Source organism: Oryzias latipes, chromosome 5 (assembly GCF_002234675.1).
Source record: "Oryzias latipes chromosome 5, ASM223467v1".
NCBI classification, from domain to species: domain Eukaryota; kingdom Metazoa; phylum Chordata; class Actinopteri; order Beloniformes; family Adrianichthyidae; genus Oryzias; species Oryzias latipes.
This window is the reverse complement of record NC_019863.2, coordinates 2,401,471-2,420,417: the sequence shown is the minus strand read 5'-3', so window position 1 is coordinate 2,420,417 and position 18,947 is coordinate 2,401,471. Positions and strand designations below refer to the sequence as shown.

Sequence of the window (18,947 nt, the reverse complement as noted above, 5' to 3'; positions counted from 1 at the left end):
TTCAAGCTGCTTCCTACTGATTTAAAGGGTCAGTCCCGCTGACAGGCCAGTATAAAACAAAAGCAAATCAAAGAAGCTAAAAAGTGTGTTAAGAATCAGAAGATTGGGTAAAAATCACGTTTCTGATTGTTGATTACCTCTTTATTTTAATATTAATACTAATATTGCTTTGTGTGGCTGCCTCAGTCCTGCAGGTTATTTACCATAAACAGGAGCTGAATGTTCTCAGGCGGGAGCCTGAATCAACACTGATATTTGATGCTTCCCAACTCAACAAACATCTGACTGGATCGGCCTCAACCTGAAACTCAAACCTGAATCACAATCGGCCATGAGAAAGGAAAAGCACTTTAATCAGGATGAGGGGAAATCACACACCGGAGAGAGGTAAACAAGCAAATTGAGAAATAGAAATTAGCACTATAAATATTTATGTGTTCAAAGACCAAATAACGGTTTTATTTTATTTTTACTTCAAACCTTTAAAATTCCAAAAATTTGTAAAATTTGGTTGCAAGATTTATTTTAGCATAAAAAAAGTAAATAATTTTACCATACAAAAGTTTGGAAACCAAAAAATTCCAGACTGGTTCCATCTTTCACCTGAAGAACTTAAAAAAAAAAAAGTTAAAAGAAGAAGAGACAGATTTACCTGGCACAACTGTCAATAGCTTTTATGATAAAACAATAGCTCTTATCTTAACTTTATTTTGAAACCTTTTGGGCCACACCCACCACACAGGAACCTTCTAAAAGAATAAGAGACAACAAATGATGTCACACCGGGAAAGTGTTTAAATCCATTTAAAAAAAGAGAAAATGCTAAAGGGCATGTACTTGTTTAGCACTTTACCACCTTCTTTGAAGGCCCAAAGCGCTGTAACCCGCGGACACACACGGTGAACACTGGCACCAACCCACCAACCCATCCCCACCAGGACCCATGTGGGGTTTGGTGACTTGTCCAAGTGGGTCTTTGAAGAGGTTTAATGTTTCTTTCTGGTTTCAGTGGTAACTGATACTGGTGGAGCTTCTTTAGACGACATGATGGACAGCTCCAATGTTGCTCACCATTTCTGTTGAAGCACCACTAGCCGTCGCATTGGTCTCCGTATTTGACCCATGAGCGGTGAGCTGCAGACACAGCTACGCTCGGGAACCATTTGGTGGATCAACCCCCCAATCCAATCCTTTAATGCTGATTGTCAAGCAGGGAGGCAAAAAGGTCCCATTTATAGAGACTTTGGTATGAGTCAGCCCAGATTTGAACTCACGACTTCCGGTCACAGGGCGGACACTCTACCACAAAGCCACTGAGCTGGTCAAGTTAGTGCAACGCTACTAGGCTGTTGCACCAGTAATGTTAGGTTGGGGGTGTGAGGGGCTGTAAGCTAGCGGTGGAAGAGTCAAAACAGCAGAATTGGACTGTGAAGGTTGTTTGCCCACAACTCAGAGGAAAATGTCGAATAAACCTCTGCCGCTCTGCAGAAACTATGTCCCAGAAATAACAAAAGGTTTTTTTGAATTTGTTCTATGTTCTACAACACAGGTTTTTAGACTTTGGCTAAAATGGCGTAATCCTAAATAAAAGACCACTGGGAACACCACTCCACCTTAAATCATTGTTAAAAACTAAAGTAGAAATATTCTTTACTGATTGAATATCACTAATTAACGTCATAAACATATAATATTTTCCTCAGAAGTTTCAATTTTTCATATTTTACATTTTCTTTACTTGATATCCCATAACAGTTTCAGTAAAGTGTCAATCATAAATCAAAACTCTGCAACTTTACACCACAGACATTTTAAAATAGCTTTTAAAAATATGTTTCAAATATTGAGTATTGTGCGTTTCCACACTGACCGTCTGCTCTTTCCTGTGAATCACGTCTTCCGTTTGCCTCATAAATCACAGCTGCGTTACTGATCTGTCCTCCTCTGCATGCAAATCACGTCCTTCATGGAATGCTGCAGGCCCCACAGGGACTGTCCTTTAGCAAGGTGATGAGATGATCAGAGTAAAAGGGTAACTGGGTGTTGGGGGAAATGCCCACCCTTTGAACACAGAAATACACCAAATAGCTCTGGCAGAGACAGTCTTTTTCTGCCGATCCCATATTTTAAAGAGGAAACTCCCTGTTAGATTAGGAAATTCTGAGCCGGTTGGATCTGGGAGGCAGGAGGGAGGTGAGACACCCCCCTCCCGGCTCTCCGATCAGCGCCTCCTCCCCAGAGAGCAGCTGCTGTCCGACACCGTGACTGGCAGAAGGAGCCGCTGCTGCTGACATGAAGAAGAGGCGTCGCTCCTGTGCCGGATCCTCTCTGCGAACGTTGTTTTGTCCGGCCTAAGGTAAGGTGGGACGTCTGCCCCCTAATCCTTTATGCTAAAGCAAAACAACCCTCTGCTACGGGACTGAACTTTTCCATCAGTGCAGCTGCAGAGGAGCTGCAGGAGCAGAATATTTGTTTAAGGCTGTTAGTTTGATGTCTCAGCTGTACTGATTTATTAATACTGTCCCAACAGCTTGAAGACTGTTCTGCAGTGTCTAATCCTGCACCATGGGGGCCCCACTCTGCAGATGCATCCCTCCTGCAGGGTTGAGGAAATGCCTTTTTGCTCTTCTGCAGCTTTTATTGTTATTGCCATCAGTCAGCGTCCAGAGGCAGCCAGTAGGCCCCCCCTTGGACTGCAAAAAGACTTGTGTGTGTGCCAGTAACATCATCAGCTGCTCTAAAGCAAATTTAAGCAACATTCCCACCTCCCTTCCACGATACACCACCGTGCTGGACCTCAGCTTCAATTCCATCACCAGGCTTCGAGCTGGCTGGACCTCCACACGTCTGGACAGCCTGCAGAGGTTACTGCTCAACAACAACGGCCTCAACTTCCTCTCCTCCGAGGCCTTTCTGCATGTGACCAACCTTCACTACCTGGACCTTTCCTTCAACGACCTCCGTCAGTTGGACGAGTTGATCTTTGAGCCGCTGGAGCAGCTCCAGGTGCTGCTTCTGTATAAGAACAACATTTCTCAAATAGATCGCAGTGCCTTCTCCGGGCTCATGCTTCTGCAAAGGGTCTACCTGAGCCACAACCGCATCTCACGCTTCCCCTTGGAGCTGGTGAAGGAGCAAACCCGCCTAGAGAGTCTGAAACTACTGGACGTCTCCTCCAACCGCATCAAAAGCCTCCCGATCAGTGATCTTCTGGCTCTGCCTGCCTGGATCGGCTCTGGAGTTTTCTTCCACAACAACCCACTGAGCTGCAGTTGTGAGTTATATGACTTGGTGGCGCACTGGTACATCAAAGATCTCACCTCGGCCATGGACTTCACAAGCAGCCACACGTGTGTGATACCCAGCCTGCGTAAAACAACCATGCTCATCCTGGATCTGCACAGGGCTCACTTGAATTGCAGTGAGGTCAAAGGTCTGAAAGAGGAGGCCTATCTGGGACAGTCCCTGGTACTGGAGTGTGACACAAAGCAGAGGAGCATGCTGAAAAGATGGGAATTACCCAGAAATGTCACACCGCCACAGGAAGTCACACGGGCTGTGATGCGCTCTGACGGCAGCCTCCTCATCGAGGCTCTCAAAGTAGAGGACTCTGGAATCTACACCTGCTACGCCACAAGTGACTCGCTGAATGAGACTCTGCATGTAACTGTAGTGGTGTTTAACTCCACTATGAGTGGTGGGCTAGAGAACATTAATACAGCCTACACCACCCTGGTGGGGTGCCTGGTGAGTGTGGTCATGGTGTTCTTTTATCTGTATTTCACTCCCTGCCGCTGCGCCTGCTGCACAGATCAGGACGCCGAGAAGGAGGACTTCAGAGGAAGTCTCCACTCCTCGGATGAAAACCTTTCTCAGGCCGGCAGGCATGCAGCCATGCCGGAGCAAAACGGGAATCTGAATCCCATTGGAGAAGAGAACGAGGGAGAAGACGGGAGGAAGAGGAGAGGCTCGGACAGTGAGTCAGTGTGCTCTGATGCTCCCATGGTGGTGTAAACAACAGGAACAGCTTTCAACGTGAACAATATTTCAAAGTTATGAACCTTTAAAACAACACTTTGGTTCGCATTCAGAGTAGAAAAGCAATATTATTATTGCAAAAAGCTGCATATTTAAGATAAAAATCAGGCTAAATGTGGCTAAAGTGTGAATTTAAGGAATCACAGCTTAAAAATACTGATATGAGTTGAGTGGAACATTCTCAAAAAGTTGCAGCACGAAGACCCACTCCGATCATCTTTTGATCTATTTTAAAAGCGTTCCCAGTGGTCTTTTATTTATGATTTTGCAGTTTTTAGCCCAATTAAAAAAACCTGTGAGCAGAGTAAGCCCAGCTCTACTTCCCGACATCCCTTTGTTTACACACTCTCCCACTAGCTTGCAGCCCCTCACAACTTCAACTTAACATTTTTGTTACAATAATAGCGAGCAGGATCGTAGCAATCCAGTTCTACAGTTCTGATCCAGAATCCAGCTCGGACGAGGAAGACAAACATGCACGTGGATCTGTCTGTGGATGCATCAGAATGGAGCGAGCAGGGAGCTTGTGGCTTGCCGTAGTAATTTGTACGTCACACAGAAGCATTTTTTTTCCTGCTCCAGCTTCACAACCATTTGAATAATTAAATGGCCCGAATTGCTTTTCTTTAGAAATGCCACAAGAGAATGTTAAAAACACCATGAACACACTTTTCATCAGAGTGGGTCTTCAAAGAGGTTTAATGTTTAACCTGCTGACTGACTGCATGAGGCGGAGCCTCTTTAGAGGCGAGGATGATTGTGAAAAGAGGAAACTTTTTACCAAAGTTCCTTAAAGTTGAACTTGTTGATCCAGAACTTCCAGAACCCAACTGTTACTGCATGATACTCAGAGGCTGAGCTTTTACATCCCTGCTTTACTACAGGTTTCGCAGGATGTGATGTTATAGCAATTATCCTTATGCAATATAATCAACACCTAAATAGTTGTATGATGAATGAGTACATATATCTGTGTGTATGACACCGTCGACACACTACTGTGATTAATTATTGCTTTTAAAATTTCAACTTTATGTTAGAAATCAATCCTTATCATTTCAAGTCTAAACACCAGACTTACATCTCATTATCCAGATTTCCAAAAGTATTTTTAAATTAGTTTAATCAAAAATTTAACGTGTCAATAAGAAAAAGACTCATCAGACAATTTAACGACTAGATTTGTTGCTTTGACTCATTTTCATCACAGCATTTTAGATTTCTGCCACATGGAAAATGTCAATTTATTTAATATGTCTTTTTATCATATATTAAAACAAACATTTGAACTGAAGTATGCATTATTTCTGGTTGTGTTTATCGACGTTGAAGTGATTCTGAGAGGACAACGCTCTGTCAAAAGTTGCAAACCCGTTTGGGTGAATAGGCTAATGCAGCTAACATGTAGCCGTGTTGAATGTGTTTTTTTTTTCATGTTACCAACAGGGGTTGGAGTCAGCATGGTCACATGGTTTGTTTTAACCGTAACAGTCTGACTTTTTACGAGTTGCAAACGCGCCGATCCCTTCTAATGCGGCTAATGTCTAGTGAGTTACAAACAAGTTTTAGAGTTACTGTGACCTTAGTTACTTTAAGTCTCTGGCAAACTCAGCTCTGATTTTTTTTTGTCTGGCTTAAAGCACTTTATAGTTGAGTGCATGTTATAAATGACATAAGGTTCAAAAGTTGCCCATTCACTGACGGTGTGCCTTATGATCTGGTGCGCCCTATAGTGCAGAAAATATGGTATGTTTGCATTTACCATGTTTGCTTTGGCTGATTTTCCTCTGAACAGACCAAAACATCTGACTCCAGACCTTTCACTGCAGAGAAAATGTCGAGTGGTTACCGGCTTTGTGTCTGTTTTTCCACGTCGTTGCCCTATGATGCTGTGATTCAGCAAAAGTTCCTTTTTTTTAAAACTATATGCCAATAGTATTTGGGTGAAATCCTACAATAAAAAGTACAAATGTGACTAAGGAATAGAAAGTAACCAATTGTAGCTGAGTAAAAACACTGATTTATCTTTAATCTAATTCAGTTAAAGTAATGCTGGAGAATTGTACTCTAAGACAACGTCTTTCCACAAAACGTTACTTTAGTAAATGTTAAATTCCCATCCACATCTGTTTAAAAGTCAAAGCTGGACTGAGTTTGAGAATCCCTTTTATTCTCTACAACATGTGCAATAATACTACGTACAATATGAAAGTTTTAAAACCCCTTCAACTACTTTTACTTGTTATCGTTATTATTATTTGATCTTTATTTCCTTGTGTACAGTGTTTTTTTTACTTGAGGGGAAATGCACAAGAATTCCAATGTATATGTGCTGCGACATATCTGTGCATTTGGCAAATAAAGCTCTACTCTACTCCACTCTAACAATGATACAAAGGCCGGGCTGAAGTCTTCTCCTGAACTCAGGATGTTTTTCAAATCCTAAACGTACCTTGAAAGAGTCGGTTAAAATTATCTCTACTAAAAGCTGTCTGCTTTTGAGATTAGGTCCAGTAAACAAACACGAACACACAGACTTGCTGAATGTCTTTTCTGTTTTTCAACTTCATAAGTAAGGTAGCAACTTTTGACCCAAAGGTTTTCATGTGATTCATGTGTTAAACCGAGTGAATCCAGGCTAAAGGCGTCCAGGTCGCCTCACAGAGGTCAAACACCAGCGCAGACCCTGCAGCCATTGCTGCTTTTCTAAAGCTGGAGGAATACCGTCAACTAAAGAGAGTCTAACAATAGATCAAACTGTGTCTACACAACAATGTTTGCAATAAACACCAATAGGATGAAGTACAAAAGCAGACACAACAAATACATAAAAAGAAGTTTAGTTTAAAGTGTAGTTCATACACAATTTTAAGACTAATCAAACATTTGCCGTGGTGCAGTGGTAGGTTGGTTGACGTCTGATCAAGAAAATTGCAGGTTTGATTCCCACCTGGCCCGTCCATGTGTTGCAGTGTCCTTGGACAAGACACTGAACCCCCCCTTGCCTTTGTTGGGAGGTTGGCGCCAGTGTTCGGCAGCAGAGCCGCCATCGGTGTGTGAATAGGACTGTGACTGTAAAGCGCTTGAACCAATGTTCAATGATCCCGTTCGGTAGACATTGACAGTGGATGCAAAGACATATTTTTGGCCAAAACGGAACCCCATAAACTATGGGGGATAAACTCTACCATCCAAAACACCGAATGTATCCTCAGAAACGGCATGTTTCACATCAGAGTCGTTATTGCTGTTCTGTTTAAGTCATCTTTCTGTTTGGTGTAGAATTCAGAGCTGCAGTGCTGTAACCATCTTCTGTTTTGACACGTACGTCTTCAACAACGTTAAACAAACATAAAGTGAATATTCTTCTTCTCTTTGGTGAAACAAAAATGCAGTAAAGTCTGGCTGTGAATTGAGAAAGACCTGCATATGTGAAGACTGCTGCAGATCATGAGGAAAAGCCAAACCTGACTGATGACGGGATTTGAATAAAATAGTTCAATAAACATGATGAACAAAAAGGGCTCAAATAATGAGTGGGTAAAAGTAAAATGTTATTAAATCTCACCACCAATCTCACAAGATTGAATGCATTTTTACATATTAAACTTGTAATATAATGATTGGTAGAAACAATGGGAACAAATCACTGAGATGTCTCTATTTATTCTAAATGAACAAAAAGTTTTTAGTTTGCAGATGTTCAGCATAAACAGGCACTTTTAGATCTTTAATTGAAATTATGTGTCTTACAGTGTTGAAAATGTTCTGCAGGAAACAGTTTGGACTGTTTTTATTTAATGATGAAATGAGTGGGGTTTTTTTTACCACTGGCACATTTACATTTTCCCTCTTTTCTGTTCATTTAATGTCGCTGTCACTATATGTATCATTTGTTGTGTATTTGATGACATTCAGTACCGACCCCATTCAAATGAATGGGAAGGTGTATCCAAACTTTTGGTCTGTACTGTAAATGACTAAAATAAAACAGAACACCAGCCTTGATATGAGTACTTGCAGCTTTCTTGGTTTAAATCCGTGTTGATCAAACAATTAAGACCAAAAGAAAAGAAAAGAAAGTGGGTTTAACTTTCTCAATGGATAAACTTTGGTTCTGTTGAACGTCTGACCCTCAGTCTTGTTTCACTTCAGGGACCGAGTTTCTTGTTAAGCACTTATGGCTGAGATGGAAAACCGCACCGAGTGTATTCCGCTGTATTCCTCTTCCCATCACATTAACTCACTTCTGGCAATATTCTGAGGCAATACATTAGTGAGCTTTCTCTGTGCCATAGAGGGACAGCTACAACCGTTTCAAGGCTGTGTCAGATCTCAAGATATTTACAGTTTCCAGGGGTCTTTAAATTATGATTAGGATACTCTTAGCCAAAATTAAAAAAAAAAAATTGTTTTCTGGGACGTAGTTTCTGCAGTGCGGAGGTGGTTCAACAGAAATATGTCTCCAGGTTTTGGGCGGGACTGTTGGCATGGAGTAAGCCCACCCCCTTCCCATCATCCGTCTGTTTACGTGCTCTCCCGCCACTTAACAGCGTCCCACACACCCGACCTAACATTAGCGATGCAACCAAATTTGTGAACAATATTGGAGCTACCCAGCCGTACGGTTTAGATCCAGATTCCAGCTCAGAAGACAAAGACGTTCATGGATCTATTTGTCTGCAAGTGGATGCAACAGAATAGAGCAGAGCAGGGAGCTTATGGATCCTCAAATTGTTCATAATTAAAAAGTAAATATGACCATGTGCAATCACACAATCAACCAATAAATCTCTCCTAAATTTATAAAAAGATAATTGTGAAAAACCTGCACTCAGATTTTAAATTATTATGTGATTGCACAAGGTCATATTAATTTGTTAAATTATGAATGATTTGGGGCTCCGTAGCAGCTTATCCCTTGTCCTATCCTATGACCGCCCCCCTTCCATTGACGTGTTCTCCCTACCATGACAAAGGTGGATAAAGGTGGAAAGATTTCATGTAATCCATGGACACCAGTGAAGATCACAAATCATTGAAGAAAAAAGGTTCAGAGCGCTGTCTAGTGGGTCTAGATGACCCAACTCCCAACGTTAAAGTGCCTAGGATAGCACAAGGGTTACACTTTTTCAAATGGCATCTTTTTGTTTGCTCCTGATTCACAACATTTTGAATAAATAAATACTCAGAAATGCTTTTTAAATTTTAATTTCCTAATGTCCTACATCATGAAAGAAATGTTAAAAACACAACTTTTATTGGAGTTTAAAGGGTTGTGTTATTTTGCCCTTTGCTTAGGAAAGAGGGGTAGTTGAGGGCGTTTTTGTGAATGAAACCTCTGTCACCGGCTGCTAACTCGCCTTTTGAGGTCTGCGGGGGCAGCTTTTTCATGTTACTGTGTTTACTCACAATCAGGCGTGGGGGCTATTTGTAAAATGAACCACAACAAAGCAGAATGGGTTTGACGGTATTTTAGGGTTGAGGATCACAAACAACCGGTTCCACATACGCTCAGCAGGGTTGTGCTCCGGGCGTTCAAAGGCTGAGATTCACTCTCTTTATAAATAAACTAGCAGATTATAAATAGAAGACGTGCAGCTGTCGGCGGAAAAAATCTCTGATCAGCAGAAGAGCCAGCCGACAATGAAGGACTGTGGTTGAAGGACTGAATTCTGAGTGAGATGACTCATCCTCTGCTCAGCCCCCTCCCCCACCCCCACTGCACAATGAAAAAGATGCAATGAGAACATCACTTTGGGGTACTGACTGCCATCTAGTGGTCTCCTGTAGCCTGATGGGATTCACAAATATCCACAAATCTACAGAACTTGACCCTTTCCGGGTCACGAGAGAAAACCCAGCTCCTGTGGGGTGAAAAGCCAGGCCACACCCTGAACTTGGCGCCAGGCTGCAGCAGAACCACACACTCACCTGCACACCTACGGGTAACTTGTAGTCCCAAATTAACCTCTGAATTAACCTTAGACAGTGGGAGGAAGCCAAAGTTCCCTGAGAAAACCCACCCATGCTCGAGGAGAACGTGCAGACCTCTCTAGGTTCTTTTGGCATCAGACACAATTGTGTTTTTTCACATCAGACACAATTGTGTTTTTTCACAATCTTTCCCAATTTTTCACATTTGAAACATGTCAGGTATGTGAAAAAACACAACTGTGTCTGATAACAGAAGAACCTAAGAGGCCAGATAGTAATCCAGACACTATGAACTTCATTGAACTAATACGAGAACATGCAGACTCTACACAGCTGGGTTTGAATCAGGAGACCCTCGCTGTGAGGCAAGGGTGCTAACCACTACACCATAGTGCAGCCTCCATTCAGAAACACGTGAAACTAAAATTCCACCTAGAATTCCTTTATTTTCCACAATTTTGTTTAAATACTTTTTCAGTGGTCTATCCAGAAATGTATTAATAATCAAAATATTTTCAAGGGATATTAAAAAATGTTAGATAGATAGATAGATAGATAGATAGATAGATAGATAGATAGATAGATAGATAGATAGATAGATAGATAGATAGATAGATAGATAGATAGATAGATAGATAGATAGATAGATAGATAGATAGATAGATAGATAGATAGATAGATAGATAGATAGATAGATAGATAGATAGATAGATAGATAGATAGATAGATAGATAGATAGATAGATAGATAGATAGATAGATAGATAGATAGATAGATAGATAGATAGAACACACACATATATAACACACATATAAAATATATACATATATATATATATATATAGACACATATATATATTTAATGTCAGGTTTGCTGAAACAATAAAAGGAAGATTCTTTTTTTTAAATATAATTTCATTATAAAAATGAATTTTGTCTGGAAGATCAATATGACCTTTTTTCTTTACATCAGTAAACCAAAAAAAAGCTGACTTAGACAAAACTATGAGTGGAAGCAGATGTGCTTCTTCTATTGAAGGCAGTCGTCAAAAATCACCAAACGATGCAACTGAGAGAAGAAATCTGCAGCTCTGATTCTTTGACACAAACATTGATGGTGATATAAAATATAAATAAGTTCATAGTAATTTCACCCGTTTGACTTTTGCTTTAGATAAAATGATAGGCGCATGTTTAAATGATTAAGTTGATTTAGAGTGAAGTACCGGTCTGTGGTAGAGTGGTTTACCTGCTTGATTGTGATTTCTTGACATATTCAGTCTCTTCATGCAGCTATAGATTCTTTATTAATGCACTTGATCTGATAAGAGCTGGATCATGGCAACTGTGTATAAAATACACTCCATTACCCAAAGCATTCACTCACTTGCCTATGAACTGAAGTACCATCCCATTCCAGACCTATGGAGCTCTATATGATGTCGTTCCACCTTTTATCAGCTACTACAGCTTCACCTTTTCTGGGAAGGCTGTCCACAAGGTTGAGGAGAGAGTTTATAGCTATTTTTGACCTTTCTTCCAGAAGTGTAGTCTGAAACGTTGCGTTCCCCAGACTCATCCAATAGATTGTCAGATGGAAATGCGCGGTTCATCACTCTAGAGTCCAGTAGCGGCGTGCTTTACATCGCTGCTATGTGAACAGATACGGTTTAGATCCGTGTTTGTGTGAAACATCTCGTTCTTGAGCTGAACGCCTTCAGCAAACTGTTACAGTCAGGAACAACAGACCCATGAGGTCAAAAAGACACAATAGCGGTGCACTTTAGAAACATTTCCTTTATTTCAGCAAACTCAAATACAAATTTGAATACAAATGTACAAAATACAGAATAATAAAAAACAATATTCGGAACAAGTCTCACTCACCTGGTTTCAGTTTTCTGATGAATCAGACAGGAGTTTTCTCTAATCTGGTCGGTGGGAAGGATGGATCCTCTCCTTCCTCTGAGCGTCGGTTAAACACGTTCAATACTCGGAGAAGCAGCTTCTCTGGAAGACAGATGGAGAGCAAAGGACGGTGTTTGGAGCCACAGAACGCGACCTGAAGGAGCAGAAAGGAGGACATGACATGAGGAGATCGGACACAACGCTTTAGCCAGCTGTCAAAGCTGACAAAGATGGACTGACCGCTGAGTTCACCTGAGGGGCAGTTTTCCACTCGCTGTCACTTCACATTTCAAGCGGCGATCCGGACGACCCATCAGGATGACCGACGGCGACATCCCGCCTGTGGAAGGACTCACTGGCGCCACCTCAGTCCCGGCGTTGATAAAAACTACCTGAAGACATCTGTGACACAGTTCTGAATGGGTCTGGTTCATTTTTATGACCCGTTTTGGGTCACATACCTCGATCTGTGACCAGTGTCCTCCTCCTACAGTAGAGATCTGCTGGATGGAAACAGTACAGAAGTTATGTGTACGGTAAGAAAATGATGTCTGCCTCGGAGCTCCCTCCAGCCTCCTAGCAACACAAGTTTGGTAAGAGTCACTTTGGGAATTTGATCCACCCTCAAAAACGACATTTGAAGGGTTTGGACGCAATAAAACTGACGTTTCCAACAAAAAACTGTTACACATATGATTAATATGAATATAGTTCAGTATAAATTACAAAAAGGGCTTATTCAAATATACACTTGGTGTGTTAGGAGATTCATAACCCCATGTTGTAACAGTCAAATATGTCCAACACAAGAGGCCTTCTGCTCTCATCTGTTTGCTCAGCTGTTGAACAGGACAAGTTAGAAAACCAAACAAAACCTGACGTTTGAATCGTTTTTCTGCCGTTTGAGGATCTGCCTGAAACAGATGAACACCTGCTGTTGGCTTCCTTTCGCCTTTGACCGGCGCCTCAAACGTCTCACGCCTGCAATGTGGCATTCTCAGCTTTTCTGAGGTCGCTCCTCTCTTTTCCTCAGCTGCTCCCGAATGCAACGCTCACGGCTGCCGACCAGGTTTAGGCCTTCAGCCGGTCAATTAGAGAGAAAGTGAACTTTATCACACATCTGCTAGTTAGGTTTGAAAAACCTATTTAAACCGATTTTCACCCACAAGACATCAAAAAATAAAGTTGATTTTGAAGCAAGTCCTTATGCTGCTTCTGCTTTTGGTTTTTAGAAAAGAACACTTTTTTGGGACAATTTAAAAAAAAATATGTAAGTCTTCAAAAATTCAACTTAATGTGATCTTAAATTACAAACTATGTGGTCCTGAACTGTAAATCTAAGCATAGATTATGAGTGACATCCAGTCCTGTTTTAGTCAACCCCGATTTTTTATAACATTTTTAAAGCTTCAAATTGGTGCAGTTATTTCCTCCATCTGTCTCACATTTTTTATCTACTCACTTCAGTGAAAACTGTTCAATTTTTATTTTTTAAGTTTGACATTCTACGTGTTAAACTACAAGAATTACAGGAAACCAAACTAAATTTGACCAAAAAAAGCATTAAAATGGGTTTGAATGAGGAAAGAAGTTGCATCACAGGAGAACTGACAGATTTTGCACATTTGGTTCATGAGTTTAGCTACAGGGTAACTAGAGCACTTTTTCTATCTTTTCTATACGTTACCTGCAGAACAGAAGCCGGTGTATCCCGCACCTCCAGAACCCCCGGCCGGCGCCGCTCCTCCTCCTCCTCCTCCTCCATCCTTCTGTTCAGAAGGAAGCGCGGCAGTTTCAGGTAGATCCTGCAGCTCGTGGCTTTGCTCCCACATCAAGTCTCATATTATACGCTTTTCAAAAGTGTCAAACTCAACAAAAAAAGTTAAAGACCGTATAGGCGATTGGTTCTTCCTTAAGTTTTGTCAAGTTAGGCAAATGGCGCCAGCAAGTCGAGCTTTAACTCCAGACACAGACTGAAGTCTGTCCTGGTCTCCTCCAAACTCCAGTGTCACAATCTGAGCTAAAACAAGCGCCGTTCCTTCTGGAAGCTGCTGCAGATGCTGAACCCGTACTTTCTGCATCCCTGCGCTGCTGGACTCGCAGTCGTGCTTCCAGAGAGGCCGTCTGATGGCGACGGCCTGCGGTGAGACGACGAACTTGATGCTTTTCAGGCACGCCTCCGGAAAAAAAGCAGGACAAGCCGTACATCGGAGGCGACGCTAGACTTGCTGGAAAAGTACTCTAGTGCGGCCAAATCTCAAATCAAACATGGACACACCCGACCGAGAGGCCGCGCTGGGTTCTCACACTTCCTGTCCTCTCGGCGGACGGCGACTCCTGCCGTCGGCGTGAAAGCCTCTCCGCTTTGAGAATCAATCCCCAGAACAGAACAGGTGACAACAGTCGTCTTCCGAGGCACTCTGGTTTCCCACGGAAACTCATGTTTATTAAGACAAGAGCCATCAAGTGCCTTCCGCACTTGTGTTTTTTTTTTTTCACAGTTGGAGAACCCTCTCAGGTCACTGATGTTCTCCACTTCTCTTGCAGATATCCAGAGCAAACAGCACAGATTTTTTTTTTATCCCCATTTTGAAAAAACACAGAACTTCAAATTAAAGCATGAAAAGCGAGCGTTAAAAAGTCTTCTTTCAAGGACCGCCGCGGGACAACCGCTTCCCCTCCTCGCGTTTGCATCACTCGAGTCCGAGGTGATGGCAGGTCCAGATGTGCAGGACAGACATCATGTGGTTTAGACCACATATGTGGTTTAGTACAGGTAGGAACCAGAATTAGAACATCAGAACATGAAACCCAAATGACGAGTCACCCAGTTTGGATCACACATTAATAAAATATGTTGTATGGGGAGGGGGGGCAAAAAATGCATAAAATATGTCAGAAATGAACATTACTCAGCAGTTTGATCTTAATCCTCTACAAAGTTAAGGTTTGCTGACCGTCTGAAGTAAAATAACCACAAACCCGACTTTGGATTCTGCCTTTTTTCCCACTTCAGTCGTTCTTTAGCCTCCATCTTTTCATTTTCTAGATCAAATATGCTCGCTGCTACACTCTGCGGTCTGTGAGAACTTCGTGAACCCTTGTGTGTCATGACAGGACCCCCACAGTGATGTGCAAAAAGATACACAAACACCCCAAACACTACAGTCTGCTCCGGGGTTTCTCTTTGTGCGGCATCAAATGAAACTGGCGATTAAAAACAATAAAAAGAATCATTTGGAATGGAACTTTCAACACAAGAATAAAGTTTTTGCATTAAAGGAGGAGTTTCTTTTTATCAAAAGTTACAAATCTTCAGTCGTCGATTGACTCTCGTCATAATTATTCAATGCAGATTCAACACTACAGGGTGACTGGATCCCCACTGCCCTCCATGCATTTCCTGAATAAAAGCGTGTAAAGTTGAAACTGTTTCTGCGTCATGTAAAAACGTACATACAGAATCTTCTGAGCGGCTTTGTAAGGAGAACCCTTCTGTTTTATCGGCATAGACAACAAATCAATCATCTTGTCAAATCTGCTCCCAGCATCAAATAAAAGACAGAATTCAGGTTGCACAGAATGAAAACGGATCTTCCCGCACTTCCTGATTCGTGCCTGGCCCTTCAACAGTCCCCAGGGGGCAGCACAGCCCCTCCTGCCCCTTTGCCTACGACGACGCGCCTCTGATTATGACCATCACCATGTAATCATCTTCAGATTTGGCGAAGGCTTTGGCGGAGGCATCCAAGAACTGCTGCGAGAACTCGCACGGAGGGAAGGCATGCAGGACTCCCGCGTGGTCTCTGTCGCGGCCGCCCCCCACCGGGAGGCTGATGATGCCGGCCGCTTCTTTGTGCTTCAGGTAGGAGACCAGGTTCTTCAGCGGCCGCTCCGTGGAGTTGCTGCTGTCCTGACCCTCGCCGTCGGCAGACCTCCCCGGCACGGCCAGGAGGACGGAGTACCCGCTGGAGCTGGCCGCCTTGATGCGGCGGGAGACTTCGTCCAGCTTGGGCTGGTCCATGCGCAGGCGCTGGCTGATCTTCAGCTGAGAGACTTTACCTCCTGTGGGGCCTTCCACCAGCAGACTGGAAGCCAAATTCATGTCTCCCCCCAGGAGGTGCAGGGAGGTCGGAAAGGTGCTGTTCTTGAGCAGGAGGACCCCCTCCCAGGCCTGACTCAGCTTCTGTCCATCAGGGTCAGACTTGGATGGAGACGAGTTTGTGGATGGATGTTCTTTCTTTGCTGAGCTCTTAGAGGAGTCCGCTTTGCCTTTGCTGTTCTTCTCAGCGGTGGCCACAAGCTCAGGGGGGCTGCGTGTCCTCCTCTTCTTTTCGGCAGGAGCCCCCTCGCGGGTGTTCTGCTTCTTTTTGCCAGGAGAGGTCTTCCCTGAGGGAGGCAGGCCTTCGGCGTCGCTGCAGCGACCTCCATCGCGGCTGCTCCCTCCGGGGCTGCGTTCCAAAGACCCGGCGTGGCGGCGCGTACCGTAGTCCCCGTTAGCAGGAGAGCGTTCCTGCTGCCAGCCATCGTCCAAATGTCTCCTTTTGCGGTTCAAATCCCGCTCAATAGACCACTTCTCTCTTGGGCGCCTCTCCAAGTGGTCAACGAGTTCCAAGCCTCTGATCCTGTCATGAGGGCTCACGCCGGACCACTCGGCAGAGGAATACAGATCCCGGTCCCGAAAGCGAGCAGGGGGCAGAGGAGAACGCTCCCTCATCCTCACAGGATCCATGAGGCGGTGAGAGAAAGGCTCAGAGACCACATCGTAATGTGGCAGTGGGAGTGGGAGCTGCATGAACTGCTGCTGCTGCTGGTAGCGATGCTCCGTGTCTGCAAAGTCCACTCTGAGCCTGCGGTCGGGCCCCCCGAGGGGAAAGCCCCTCATGTGAGAGCATGCAGCCTGAGCCGCATCCAGGCTTTCATACTGGATGTAAGCCCACGCCTCCCCTTTCCTGTAGTCTATAGTCCTGATGGTGCCAAAGCGGTCAAACTCTTTGGCCAGTGCGGTGAGGGGAACCCAGGGTCCGAGGCCCCCCACCCACAGCCGGGTTGTGGGCGTCGGCTTCCCATATCCAATTTTAACTGGGCTGTGGCCCAGAATCTTCCCCGACATGGCCACTTTGGCACGGTGAGCCATGTCCAAGTTCTCAAATTTGATGAAGCCATAGGTGTTGCTCTGTCCTTTCACCGGCCGCTTAATGTCCACCTCTGTGATCACGCCGAACCTGTCAAAGGCCCGCCTCAGGTCGCTCTCCGTCACGGAAACGTCCAGGTTGCCCAGAAACAACGTCCTGTTTGCCCTTTGGTCATCCTCCGGACAGATCAGCTTGTCCTCTCGAAACACGGCACATTCTGGGATGTACGGGGGTCTGTTCCTGGCCTCGTACAGGGGAAACTCTCGGTCTCTGTCCAGGTCTCTGAGGTGAGGCGGCGGAGGAGGCAGGCGGCCCAAAGCCAACTGCTGGAGCCGGAAGTCTCTGTATCCGGGCCCCGTGGGAGACAGAGCCCTCTGCGAGTGGAGGTGTCGGTGTCCGGAGGGGAAGCCGTCCTTGGAGATGGGCGAACGGCTTCTGCGCTTGCTCAGGTAGATGGTCTCTATTTTCAGCGGACGGTCATACAGCACCAGCTTGCCCCGGGCGTGCTTCGCCGCTCTGGCGTCATCGGGTCTCCTGAAGTTCACGAACGCCACCCTCTCGTCATTTTCGCAACTTATTTTCACACTCACGTCTCCGAACTTCTTAAACTCGTGGAAAAGTCCGTCTTCTATCTCCTCGCTGTTCAGCTCGGAGCCAAGTCCGCTTATTTTGAGCGTTTTGTACTCACTTCCTGGGTTTGACGGAGGCCGCAGGTCGGCGCGGGGACCGGGCCTGGATGAGTCCGCCACGGAGCCGCCGTGCGGCTTGTTCCCCGAAGCGGCTCCAAAGTCGTAGCTGCCGGTCCGACTGGAGGAATTCTCTCGGTCCAGGTCCCTCATGTCCCTTTTGTTGTTGTGTAAAATTCTCCGGGATGAGCCGGAGCCGCTTTGAGAGGATCCGCTGCAGCCGGTTGAGACTCCGCTCCTCTTGCCGCTAGGATAGCTTCCTCCTTGGCCGTCATCTGCTGCACGGGAGCGCTTTTTGAGCGGCGAATGTTCCTTCCCTCTCATTTCACAGAATCCAGCAGTTTCAGGAAACAAACCCAAATCTTTTTTTTTTTTAAAGTAAAAGTTTCGTGAACAAAATCAACCCACAGCTGTTCGACTTTCGCAGGTTTTAGCACGCTTCACAGGCATCCGACGTCAGCGCCATGTTGGATAAGTTGGACTGCTGCACCGGAAGTCACGCCCATTTCATTTGGCAGAAGCCGGTTGGATGTGTAACCTGTCAATCAAATTTGAAGGAAGGCAGCTGATCTCGAAAGGGTGCAGCTGTTCTGCCCTCTGGGGCAAAGTACAAGTTACTGTGTCCAATGGCGGAAAATTACAACCTTCAAATACTAAAATAACTCAAACGTTTTGGGCTAAATTTGTTTAATTGCAAAGATTTAGAACTTTTTGAGGACACAAGTGAAAATATTTAAAATTTAAATATGAAACATAGCACAAAAAACGATAAAAAACCTGGAAGGAAAACTAATGTGAAATGTTCATTTTTCTTTGTATGTTTTTTTTTTTTTGCTAATATTTTATCCAGTTACTAATTTCAGAAATCTCAGGGTTTTTATGGAAAAGTTTAGCCACATGGGGGCATCCAAGGTTCCTAAACGGAAGAACTGACCCTGTTGTTGCTTTGAGAAAATATTAAAGCTAATTCTGGAAGTATAAGAAATAGTATTAATCTCTCGGAAAAGAGATTTCTTAGACCTTTTTCTTCCCTTTTGAACTCCAAAAATAATTTGCACAAGATAAAAAAGACTATTTATTTATTTATTTAGCAATTTCAGCAATAAAAGCAGAGAAAAAGTAGAAATAAAAATACATAGGTATGCATAATGAATCTATTTAAGATATGAATTCAATATTTGATTATAAAATGAAGAGAATAAAAGAAAATGATGCTATCAACTTGACATTATAATTGCTCCTAA

At 43.8% G+C, this 18,947-nt stretch overlaps 1 protein-coding gene and 1 pseudogene across 9 annotated transcripts; one reads left to right on the top strand and one right to left on the bottom strand.

The window, feature by feature from the left end:
• Nucleotides 1–1,811: 1,811 nt before the first annotated feature.
• Nucleotides 1,812–8,447, top strand: LOC101166711 (amphoterin-induced protein 1-like). The gene is made up of 2 exons (XM_011474626.3): nt 1,812–2,356; nt 2,531–8,447. Exon 2 carries the CDS (start codon nt 2,566–2,568, stop codon nt 4,012–4,014), a length of 1,449 nt encoding a protein of 482 aa, XP_011472928.1. The 5' UTR covers nt 1,812–2,356; nt 2,531–2,565; the 3' UTR covers nt 4,015–8,447.
• Nucleotides 8,448–11,751: 3,304 nt separating this feature from the next.
• On the bottom strand, nt 11,752–18,201 carry LOC101166467 (annotated as a pseudogene). Of its 8 annotated transcripts, none has more exons than XR_002290160.2 (4): nt 13,570–18,201; nt 12,344–12,385; nt 12,135–12,284; nt 11,752–12,036 (listed from the first exon to the last, which is right to left on the bottom strand). The product of XR_002290160.2 is annotated as a putative RNA-binding protein 15 pseudogene, transcript variant X7 (transcript). The 8 variants fall into 8 exon arrangements; XR_002290159.2 differs by having other exon boundaries at nt 12,344–12,382; XR_002290158.2 differs by having other exon boundaries at nt 12,344–18,201.
• Between the last annotated feature and the right edge of the window lie 746 nt (nt 18,202–18,947).

Excerpts from the sequence above, each read along its gene's own strand:
- LOC101166711 (XM_011474626.3), top strand. The coding sequence starts at position 2,566 with ATGGGGGCCCCACTCTGCAGATGCATCCCTCCTGCAGGGTTGAGGAAA.